Source organism: Cantharellus anzutake, assembly GCF_015039405.1.
Source record: "Cantharellus anzutake strain C23 chromosome Unknown EI90scaffold_152, whole genome shotgun sequence".
Lineage (NCBI taxonomy): Eukaryota > Fungi > Basidiomycota > Agaricomycetes > Cantharellales > Hydnaceae > Cantharellus > Cantharellus anzutake.
The window spans coordinates 1-12,626 of NW_024067102.1; the positions used below are offsets into that span (position 1 = coordinate 1).

The following is a 12,626-nucleotide window of genomic DNA, read 5'->3' on the forward strand; positions in this document are numbered from 1 at the left end:
ACAAACTGCCGGCCCAAACCCAGGGTTCCCCACGGCTCTGAATCCCCTAACACCAGCTCAGACCATTAATGCTAGGAAGCAAAGCCACTTATGATACCCACCTCAACCTTACAATATACGCAATGGTTCATTTTTGTTTTAAAATTATGAATTATCTTCCGCCGAGATGCGACTCGTCTCGCTGTACATATTTTCCCTCCACCTACATACGCCCTGCGAAACTGGAACTAAGAAGAAAAAAAAAAGATGCCAACTTTTCACCCTTTCCGACTTTTCTGATGACGACGAAACAATTGTTTAATCTAATTCGGCCGAAGCCTTTGGGTTCTTCTCTCTTTCCTGCATGAATCCCCTGCGGATGATCCAAGACCCTAGGCTTTTTTTTTCTTCCTTGACCGTCGGTCATCGTGCAAGGGCACACGGTTGCATGCTACTGCTTCTTCCATGCACGTGTGACTTTGACGAAGGTGGGTCATTGCTCTGGGGGTCAATCCTTTCGCATTCTCGGATAAATATGACCACTTCCCCCTACCCGCTAGCTAGAACATAAACAAGGATTCATGGGGGGTTCTCAATATATTTAGCCTCCGAGCTCTAGCTACTCTAATTACTACCGGGCAGGGAAACTTTCCCTGGGTAGCCGTGAGTTGTCCTCGGATCTCGGGACTCTGCAGATCCGGAGATAAATCGTCTTGCTTTGATTGATATCCGTTCGGATTGACTCAGGTTCGGTGAGAAACGATTGCGAACGAAAGCCAGGGGAGGGGGGGCTTCTTGATGTTCTGGCTCCATAGAATGGCATAGAAAATGCCACCCCCCAATCGATCCAAGTTTCCCACGTCTGAATTCAACGAACTCCTTGCACAGCCAAAAAAAAAAAAACACTCATTTGGGTAAGATCACCCACCCACATGCCTATGATTCGGCCACTTCAGCCCAGATAGATTAGGCCACATCGTCCATTTCGGTACTGGGGTAAACCCCCTTTCTACTATGAAGATGCATGAATTATAAGCGGTGCTATTACCGCCCCGGGCTTCTAACCACAAGCGAGTTCATATCATATTGCGGGGAACATTCATGATGTTCATGCATGCAGCGAGATGAAGCTAGTCGTTTCATTATGTAGTATCTTCAGAGTCTCCTACATAATTGTTCATCATGGACAGTCATACCGGTTCAAGGGCACACGACCATACGTAGTGCCTTAGCGGAGCTCCAGCCGGTCCGCTGTCCCCCTTCAAAAAAATGCTCTGCGACCACTACAATATTTTGCAAAGACTGGTACAACCTTTATGCACTGCATCTATCCTCGAAGACGGGGATATATATCCCTCGCCTAACAATGAGTTTGCATGGGGGGGGGCGATGTATTTCAACCCTACCTACGCAGAAATTCCAATGGTTTATTCCATAAATGGTGATCGGATGAAGGATGCGTTGAACTTTCAACACGTTCATGTTCTACTATAGACGACGATGCGACTTCCATCCGTATGGACATATGGACGATCTATCACATATATACAATGCTTGCATATACATCAATGATCTCAGTATCCTAATTTCATATACATAGCACCTTGGAGTTCTTATATTGATACGCGCGCCCATATGCGCGCGTGCGGCGCCGGCAGAGGGGAATATATCCACTGTTCGCCCTGCCCGCAGTACTTGATTAACTATACTAGAGTGCAAGCGAGAACAACGCAATAGCTATATACAGTAGCTAGCTGCTTCCATCTACCCTGCATGTATGCAATTGCAATTGTACAAGTTCTAGTTCGGTTTCCGCTTATGAAATTGAGCGACTTCTCTTGAATCATGCGCGCGGTCAGCATGCACATGACTGGGTCAGCTAAGGGGGGATTTCTCTGATGTTGTTGCGAGAAGATCAGCATCAAGTACCATGCATGCATGCGCATGCAGCCTAGCTAAGTATATAGATATATGCATTCGCGCAACATGGAACAGGAACCCGCGCGGCGCGCTTCCCTTCAAAACCCTTTTAGAATTGTCCCTGGGCAGCAAAACCGCATGGGTCATCTCGTACTATGTATAATATCAAAAAAAAAACACGTACATGTACACGTTGTTATAGTACTAGTACAGAGGGGACAAAAAGATGCTTCGATCAGATCCAGGTCCAATAATGTCATGCCACTCGTCACGTCATATGATCCGTCAAGGAGATGCAAAAAAAAAAAAAAGACAAAGCAAAACAAAACAAAAAAATGATGAAAGCAATGCAATATGGAGGCGGAGGATCAAGTGCAGGGATTCATGAAGAACGAGGATATAACATCCCCGAGATGGGCTGCAGAAAAGAATACAAGAACCAACATGCGGGCGCAACGGCCGGTCATGAAAAGGTGTTTAAGTTCGATGACATGGAAATTTTCGAAAGCCCCATGGAGCAAGCCAACCAGAAATGAATGAATGAATCCGTTAGATATGGAGGAGGGCAACGATTTGCCTATGGACGGCACCGTGTTAGGAAGGGAGAGAGAGAGAAAGGACTCCTCAATGTTATCAAGCATCAAAGTCCCGGACTTCTATTGGGATACTTCTCGCCGCTTCGGTTACAATCCGAGCTTGATTCCAAAAACTCCTCCATCTGGCGAACTTCCTTTTCTCAATCGTCCAGAAGGATAATCGGGAGACCGTCGATGGAGGGATGATCCGCTGCCTGCCAGTGACGATGGGGATAGGGATGGAGATGGGGATGGTAGACATGTAGGCGAATTCGGTAGACTTGAAACGGGGGAAGAACCAGGAGAAGGATAATGAATTCTCGACCATCCTTTGGCGTCGTCCCAGCTGCAGAAGAAGAAGGGTCAACGATCTTCCTCCTTGCGTCCGGAACGGGTCTAGGGAAAGTAAGAGGCCGAATCAAAGGTTCTCTTTCCTCCATAGGTGGATTATCCGCATAACACTTCAACACGATCCCCCTTCTCCTACAAATCTCCACCAACCTCCTCAACTCCTCACTCAAAGGATCCCCGCACGAATTATACGTGACGACCCTCAACCGTCTCGATTTTTCCGAAAATTCGATCCATTCCAAGAGAGATCGAATAGAGGTTGGTTTCCGATTGTTATTTTGGAATTGAAGATGTTCGAGAGAAGGTGGTAAAGCTTGAAGAAGATTCCTACTCGGTATCCTCATATACTTGAACTCTTCCAACGAAGTACAATTCTTCAAAGAAGGAATGATCTCTTCTCTCATCGGAGAAACGCTACCGCCTCCAGGACCACAAAGTCTTAAACTTCGCAAGTAAGGTCCATGTTTCTTCATCAAATCTTCGAAATAGTCGTCAGAAGGGATTCTCAAGAGTTGAAGGATTCGAAGGGATCCTGGACGTAAGAGATGCGGTAGGGCCCAATCTTCTCCTGAATCGGATTCGTCCAACCAACGGACTTCGTAAGGTGCCCATTGTTGAGCGTTGGTGGCTTTTGGGGGTTGAGTGGTGTGAATGGATGGAGATTCCCATAGGGCGACTTCGAGGTGTTGTACTGTGGGCCATATTGAGAGAAGATCCCACAGAGGTGAGGGGTGTTGGGCTAATTTGTTTTAGGAAGGGAGAGGAGGGGGACGAGGAAAAGTAGGATATTGTCGGTTCAAATCGAAGAATGATGCAATTTAGTAAACATACCTGATCGAAGGGACAGGGAAGAGGGTGCAGGGACGGTACGAAGAATATCGATAGTGGTGCGGTCAAGGGGTCGTAAACAATAGTAGAACAATCTCAGGTCCGCCACGTTCGGGCACAGCTTGAGGATATTAGCAAACGCGGCTCTGAAAACAGGGAAGCGATCGCATCAGAAAAAAGAGGCGCCAAGTTTGAGAGAGGTTTACTCACTGTGTGATGATTCGGCCATCCTCCTCGTCAGAGACGAGCACTTCGAGACTTTTAATGTTCGCACGTAAAAAATGGGCTTTTTCGGTGCGTGGATGGATAGCATTTAGGAATTGGATGGATTGACCCTGAGTACCCAGGACCACGTTTCGGAAGAGCAGAGATTGGCTTATAGGCGCCCAGGCTCTACAAACGAGTGCAGTATTGATCAAACTGGGAGGAGTCTTTCCATTCAATCGGGCTTCGTCCGCGGCAAGGATCTCAAGGATATCGAGGACGAGTTCGATAGCGAGGTTGGAGTTTGGGGAGCGTTTCATCATTGTGGATCGAAGGATACGAGGAGGAGAGTTTGAGGCTGTGCTGTCTATTGCTGTTGCCGATGCTGATGATGACGATGAAGGGTTACGAGAGAATAACCACATTTTTTTTTTAGGTTCTAGTTTTTATAACGGGATGAGCTGAGTAATGGGGCTTGGGGGAGGGATAGTGAATGGGCCGAATATGAAAGTGCGCTAAAGGAGGAAAGTATGATCCGTGCAGGGCGGGAGGTTGAATGCTGTTCGATACGTCTTGTACGCTAAGAGATGTGAGGAGTAGAGAGAGAGAGGAGAGGGGGGGCAGGAGGCGGTGAGGAAAAAAAGAAGAGATGTTATATAGGAGAGTGGAAGGGGAGCGTTGACCAAGTATGGGTTGAGCCCCCCAAGCAAATTCTCTTCATAAGAGTTTAGAACCTTGCCCTGAGATTACCATAGAAGAAATGTTGCAATATGACTAATACATTTATAATTTATATTAAAATTCCTTCTTGAGCCATCTTATTCTGATTCCGGAAATAATTGCCTATTTCGGCATTTAATGTGTTGTAATATTGCACTCTCCCACTCACTCATCTCCTCTGGGAGTGCCTGGCTCGAAGGATATCGATCTCGTGGCGAAGTACGTTCCCCAGCAAGATCTGTCAATTGATGGATATCCTCCCAGGATCTCATTTCAACTCGGCAACCCGGTCGCGTCTTTGCAATGTCTTTTGCGTTCTTCCTCACACAAAGTGTCGCAACAAAGATACCAATGATGTAGAAGTACAAAAGCAATATTGGGCAATTTGGCGCATGAGCTGCGTTCTGATGGTAGCTGGTGCCGCTTATGTCGGGCCACAGTTGCATGCAAACAAAGCACGATGGGAACATCATGACGAAGCTTCACATCACATTGGCTTTGTCATGTCAGCAAAATTTCTTGCTCACCATGCATGGAGTTATTCCGGCTTCGAGAAGCATCCGACTGCCCGCCCAACAATCTTCACTTGAACGTTCTTCCGCAAAGGCCCTTACAAAACTGCCAAGTATTACATATAACTTCGAGGGAGACGGATCCGAGAGTACCATTAATCCCACTCCACCAACCGTGCCGATGGACTTGCTAAAACCGCACAGACGATGATTACGTGCTTGATTTACCGCCCACTCAAAAAGGTTGGCCCATCAAAGCAGCACTCGTTGCTCGTGGGCGCGCCGGGATATACATAAGGCCCAGGATTCTAGTTATATTATACAATGTGTGATCAATGGACCCATGCAAGCGCAATCGGCCCCGAAAAGCGTTCCCCGCTGCTGAAACTTGTGCGCGTTCCCCACGGAGTGAAGCTGAAGCGAACAAGTCCCTTCCTCAGAATATTTTATCTAAAGAAGAAAAAGACCCTTGGGGATTTCGTTGGGCAAATGCCACACGCCAGGGCGAGGAGCCGGTTGCTACGGAACACAAAAAATATTTTTAAACGGTTGCAGCTTCGTCCCTGATTGCGCTTCGGCATATAGTTGTTTTTCTTTTCGACTCTCAGGTCGTCCCTTTCATATTTGATTGGCGCAATATGCCTAGGCGTTTGCGCTATCATACACCCCAAACTCTTGTTTCGGGTACGTATTTGCGGCGTTTGTGGTACTCATTTAAATGTTTGCGACCGCATCGGAGCGCCCCAGGCCAGGGCGCTTCAAGCATGCATGTTAACCCGACTCTCGCGCTCGGACTCATCAACAATCTCGAGGAGCCGCAACGTTGTCTGTTACAGACCCTTTTCTTGATCTTGTTCTCGTGAGGGCCGCGGCTACGGTGTAAGACCGACGCAACGCAATTGACACCCTGACCCCGGCAACACGGCCGCCGATCTATGTGCTTCTCACTCCGAGAAGGCTGCACTTGTCGATACGATCAACACGGATGAGAGAGAACCTTGACCAGAACCAAGATGCATACTAGCTAGACAATGATATCCCTGTCCCCAATGCATTATATATATTGTTTGTTCGTCAGAGGCACATCGATGTTTTGGTTACACTGGTACCAACTTTTTCCCAGACTCCTCCCAGTTGAGGCAACGTACATTGGGGCTAGACCTCGGAGAAATCGGCGAGCGACTTGGGGAGTCTTTACTTTTTCCCTGCTTGCGATCTTCGCTCGATTCATATAAGTAAAAAACCTCATTACATTGGTAACAGTCAGCAGAACCATGAGACATCCCCCCGGGCGCCGCTAGCTAAGGCAGGTGACCGGCCTCTATAGTACAGAGCCATGGAATAAGTAAAGGTCCTGTCCCACCGATGAACAACATCGTAGGCCCGTGCGCGGGTTGCCTAATTTGGATCGGATAGAGCCGGTGGTGCTTACTATGTCAGATGGTTCGTGGGCAAAAAATCAAAAGCACCCATCAAATTACATTATTTTCCTTATCGCTGGGCTCGGTAGACAGGTGACCGGCGCATACACATTTCTCACTTCATGATGCTCATACGATATATTGGCGTTCTCACCCCAGCCTAACTCATCTCTCACCTGTATGACGGAAGACACTTTGTGTGCTCGATAGGGCCCAGACCCTCATCGCGATCGTCCGTCCCAGCGCCAGGCGGTTCTACTACTCATTCAGCGAATTCGACATTTGATCGAAAGATCGACTCGATCCGCTATCTGGGCCCCTAATCTGTCGTCCCAAATTCGTGTATCTATGCCTTCTCGGGGAGGTCTGATCACTCTGCAATGATCGGCATGGTCTTCATTAGCAAGTCGAGTTCATGCATCTGCCCGCTATATTAACTACCATGTGCTGGGGTTGTACTTCTACAGTCCAGCTGAGTATGCAACGAGCCAAGAACTTCTTCCAGCTGTTGCACCGCCCACTCTCGGCTTTGTCATACATATGAATGAACTTCTTCTTCTTCCCGAGATCAAATCTTGCCTGCGGGACGGGATGCTTACATAACTATTGTAGCAGTACTCTTGAAATGAACAGATCGAATCTTCATGTCGAGCGCTTTGCCGGTGTGGATTGGTCATCGTCGTTGCTCATTCATCTCCTGAGCCTACTGCTTTACTCAGATCGGATATCGGTCTAATGTTGCACTCGTCAAGGGGTCTTCTTCGTCCTTCTCGGACTTTCCTCACTTACCCCGCATATCCCAGCAAGTACTTACTGACCCTTGCCAAGCCGCGTAGAAAAAAAGGAAAGGCGCCTCTGAATGAACTTGGCTGCTGTGCTCACGATCAGCGCGCCAATCTGTCCAATGCCTGCGGCACTAGTTACCCGATCCTACTACTGCTTGCACTCTGTTCACTCTACACATCATGGGTTCTATTTTTTATTCAGTGATGGGCTTTGATCTATAAAGCCTTTTTGCGTAGCGCCCAAAACTCTAGTTTTTTTTTTTTTTTTCAAATGCGGGTCCGCCTTCAGCCTGAAGGTTTCTCACATCCATTCTGTGTGTGGCACCTTGTCCAGACCGGCCCTCGTGCTAACTCTCGCACATCTCTCAGTGCCGCGGTGCATCGCCTGGAGAGAATTGCTCTATTCCCACGGTGGTCCATATCGCGTACAGTATTTCATCTACTTTGCTTCCGTGGGGAGATGATACCATTGCCTTACATGTTAAAGATCTCTCCAATGCACTTCGTGATTCGGGTATCAGTTGTCTATTCAACTGTCCTGGAGAGGGGGGGGACATCTTGTCCATTTCACATAATTTAGGGTCAGGCTTCTGCCATCTGGTCCAGATCTCTCATCAGATGGTTCCTCACACAGTGATCCGCCTGGCCTCGTTTCCTTTTCCTGCTAGTGGCCTCAGTATCTAGATAAGCGCCCAGTTCAATTGTACCTAAATCCCCGCCGGCAGCGTAATTTCTCTCTCTCTCTCTCTTGTCCGCTTCAAGTTGCCCTGTTTCCTTGAAACCCGGGGCTAGCAGCCGGCCAATCAGAATGTCGTCATGGGACTGCACCAGCGTGAGGAAACGCTCTGCGCGTACTGTCGGCCTCAGGCCACTTGCCCGATCACGGCGGGTGCGGTGGAGGGGGATAATTCGCTAAAATCCCGATGTCCGGTGCTTTTTAGCCAGTTCGGTGTGAGTTATGCTGCTCCCCCGTGTGCAGCCCGACTTTCTCAGGCATTTGCACTGCCCTCTTCCCATATCACGTTAGGAATTTTTTGTCTCGGACCAGAATCTCCTTTTTGACCTCATCGTCGTCTCCCTAGACGCTGGTTGTTGAGCGGCGCCGTAACGCCGTAACGCCGTGTGGATCTCAAGTCCCCATGTGGTTCGTGCACTTTCCACCATGAGTACGCAGTATAGCCTCGTTGCTCCACTATTTGATTTTTTTTGTCGTCGTTTCTCTGGACCGGGGTTGCCGTGATATCCGATCCACTTAGGGTTTCACGGGTATCTAATTCCCTGTGTCTGACTATACTACTTGGGATGGTAGTCAGATAACTTCCCCTCCATGTTGGCTACATTCAAACAGTGCCCGACTCCAGAGACTGTGGTTGGTGGGTAGTCTGTTTTATTCCGTGTGGTTGTGATCCAGATTCTATTATTTGTGGGGTTGCGGTCGTCCCTTTAGGGTTTTTCTTATTAGGTGTCATTGTTTTCAGTCTCTCAGTTTAAATTGTACCCCAATTTCCAGGGCGCCTACGGGGCCCGCTCCAGCACACGTCACAGCCCCGGGCTCTTCAACAGGAAGGTCGATTGACCTTTCCCTGTTTAAACTCGCCGGAGATGCTGTGAAGTGTATCAGGACGGTAACACGGAGTCATTTAGGCAGCGCTATGCGGATCTATATTCGGCCTGCCACAGACTGCCCGATGTGAAAAAGTACCAGTTTTCAGTATAGGTGGACGAAAACGATGCGGGACACAACAGGAATTGGACTGATCCGAACGTACTCACTCGTCTGCACCCATTCGAGCAAAGCCCGATTATACTCCGTCCGGTGTCAGCCGTTTTTAGTCTGAAAAATACATACCCCACTTGCCCGTTATTGCCGTGAGCGATGCAGTGCATCATATGGGTATTACCTCTTTGCAGTAGAGCAACGAGTTTCCAGTTACGAAGAGACTTTCCCGTACCTATGTTTTCGCAGTGTCACTGCCCGGGGATTGCCTACTGGGACCGGCTCGCACATCCCGTCCTTGATATGGCCCCTCCTGGCTGGCTGGTGATCAAGCATCAAAGGGGTGTCGTTCGGCTTCAGAGGGCCGTTCCAAGGCTTGTGCGTTCGTTTCATGCGTTCGCTTCAAGTTCAAGGCAAATTTGCATTTTGGTCTGATCACCGTAAGTTCTCAGACTTGAGTGCCCGCTAACGGCAAGGCCATTGATGGCCCATTCGGGCCCTTGTGAAACCTGGCATCCCGGGGAAGCCAGAGTTCCCCGTTATTGGGATCCAGTATTTGTGCGCGCGTAGTATTCGAAATCTCTGAAATTACTATGTAAACCGAATGTTGATGTGTCGTGTTCACAGCGCTAGTACTTGGGCACCCGTCGTTCGCATGATAAATCAGAGCGAATTCCCTCGCTTCTGGAAAATTAATTCTAGAACAGGTGCATTTATGTGCTGCGCACTGATTCGATCACGGAGACACAGGAGTTAGTCCAAAAACTTCTAACCAATGTGATGTGGGCAGGAGGGCCGGAAATTACATTTGGCCTGGTGTGTGCTGAGGGTTGACGTCACATGGGGCGGTAAAAGCAATGGGTTGGGATAGGTAAAGTGTGGCGTTGATCTCTCCAATAAACATGGTCATAACCCCCTGGATAACAATAACAAAGGTATGCTGTCTCCCTCTACACCACGGCACATCTATAGACCTCTGGATTAAGTACTTCGTCCCTTGCAGTTGACGAAGCCTCCCCTATATGATAAATCCAATATCTGATCCAACCTTCCGAGGCGAATTTTGGCTTAATAGAAATCGATGCAGGGTAGATTCTCATCTACTTTCAAAGTCGAGAAGGACATCTCCAAGGGACTCAGTGATTGCTGGTATGTATACCAATCTGTGGACCAACCTTTTGGAATAAGCTACCGGGAGGTCGGCGGAGTTGGGAAGTACATGCTATGCTTCCCCAGCCATCGGAAAGCGAGATGACAAGAATATTCCGAACGCTATGAAGAAGTCTTTCGGGACCAGAACTAGTTGCACTTCTTGCACAAACTACGGCCTTGAGAGAACTCCGTCAATTCAGATTGATTATTGAATTAGGTAGATTTTGTGGACGTCGCAATGTATTGCATGCACGCTCGCGAATCAGAGAGGCGTATGAGCGATCTATCCACTCCTTTGGAGCTCTCGTTGAATTTTGCGTCATTGATAATGTTGCGGCCCGACCCCATATGCGTGACTCTGCGTCCTACCAGTCCGAGCTTACTTATATTGTTGCACCTCCGAGAGTGACTAACAAAAACTGCCCCTTACTGCGTAATCGCTTGTGAGGATTGCATCGACTTTCTTACTTCTCGCCGTCCTTCGTAAACGTCTGCACAACCCCAACCCACACCTCTATCTCAAAATAGTGCCACCAAGCATGTCCGAACTCTTCCGATGGAGCGCTCCCTTCTACCTTCCCGTCAGGGTCGATGGGTAGCCATTGTGCATGTCTGATATGGTCTGCCACGTCTTTCCCCTCATGCCATGGTGTGATGATTTCATCCTTTGTTCCATGAATAATGAGCACCTTCGTGGAAGGTTTGATAAGGTGAAGTTCAGGTCTGAGGTCCAGGCTAAGGACCTTTAACCGCCCGCGGAATATCGTAATAATGAGCAGGACAGGCAAAGACCAACTAGCGAGCAATTGGACCTACTGCAAGGGCCTGGCGAACTGGGAAAATGTTGAAAGTCAGTACCGCCGAAAGCGCTTGCGCTGGCGCAATAGAAATTGCACGCACCAATCTGGGCAATGGGCCGCTTGTAGGCAACGGCATCCATATGGGCACCGAATACCTTCCTCCCCTTCTCAGTCTTGAGGAATTCGGGATCAAAAAAGCACTCTACGGCGCATTTCATTATGTCTCTCTTCTGCTCATCGCTCATCTTTGCTTCTCCCTTCCCTTCATCGGGCTCGCCTTTCGCTAATAGTAGTGGAGAGTACGTGCTAACGAAACTCGTGAACCACTCCCCAAACACTGGTTCCACGTGGGGAGTTTTTGCAAGAGTAGCCGTCAAAATAGCATGATGAACTCTAAAGGGAGCTGCAGCTCTATGATTCTCCCCCAGGCTTTCTGAATCCTCGGCAGACGCAAGGATGATCAAAAGTTGTTGTGCAACTGCGCCTCCCATGGACCATCCTAGGATATCGATGTCTTCGTAACCAAGATGCTCGATGAGGGCGATGGCGTCCTGGGCCATCAACCTTATGCTTAGCTCGCCGGGTTGACGCTCATCTAGGATGGAAGTGCCTATATCGCTATCCGAAACAGGGCTTTCAACGATAACACCCAGCTTGGCATCAAGTTCCTCGCTCTCACCGATGGTCCAGGAGAAGCACTTGGGAAGACTCGCAGTGTAGGCAAGACGGGAGGTTTCAGTGGACAGGGGGCACTTTACCTGGTCTTAGCTTGCTCAAAGGGACACTGAGCGCTGCCCAATCTTCGTATATTATTGACAACCCATTCAGAAAAACAAGAGGACGAGTCCCATTGCTAAGGAGTTCGGCTCCCAGGACCTCATAGCCTAACTGAGCACCGTCTGGCAACTGGAAGATGGGCATCGTTTTGAAGGAATTGAGGCGGTCAAAGTTGCTGAACCAAAGCACACCTTGTGCCCTCGACTTGGTTTGATAGGAGGGGAAGCGGGTCATCTAAGGCCCTGAACCGATGCATCGGTCATGTGTTCCCCCCACGCCCTAGACGGGACGAATCCGGAAATAGGGTGATAACTAAATCCAGCCTGCCCCAGGCTATACGTTCGGCCAGTGCATCGGCACAAAGCCCGTCACCTCCGCCGGTAAGTGAATCTCCAATTCACTCACTGAACCTGAAGAACACTAGCCTCCAGGGAAATTCCAGGGTGTAGTAATGCATAGTGCAACGATGTGGAGTTCTCCCAAATTAGGACGTTGGAAACCAGCCAAACCTTAGTCCGAACACAGCACCATGTTATTTTCTGTCACAACTAACAACCCTCTTATATGGGGAGCTGCACTGTAGTAAAACAGGACTGATGGGTTCAACGCGAGAATATGGAAGATGCATTCATCCGGTGACTCCTGGCTTCCCAATGATTGTAATAACTTTTTCGTGTAACTCTAGATATGACTAAGCCTTTCAAAAGAGGAGGGGGAAGAAGTGGCGGAGGTAAGTTGACGGCTTCAGTTGCGACTGTGTTGTCCCCGGCATCAAGAAGCTGGGAGGGTCTGCGGGAGAGGTGTTGTTGAAGTGTTGAGTGGAGAAACCGAGAAACACTTGATAGCGTGATGACGTCGTGACATTGCCTCATAAGCATCGACGCA

The 12,626-nt window shown here is 48.7% G+C and overlaps 1 protein-coding gene across 1 annotated transcript; it reads right to left on the reverse strand.

Moving 5' to 3' along the window:
• Positions 1-2,128: 2,128 nt before the first annotated feature.
• Positions 2,129-4,185, reverse strand: EI90DRAFT_3090449 (uncharacterized protein). The gene is made up of 4 exons (XM_039062332.1): positions 3,864-4,185; positions 3,657-3,799; positions 2,800-3,564; positions 2,129-2,689 (listed from the first exon to the last, which is right to left on the reverse strand). Exons 1-4 carry the CDS (start codon positions 4,178-4,180, stop codon positions 2,583-2,585), a joined length of 1,332 nt encoding a protein of 443 aa, XP_038908561.1. The 5' UTR covers positions 4,181-4,185; the 3' UTR covers positions 2,129-2,582.
• Positions 4,186-12,626: the final 8,441 nt, after the last annotated feature.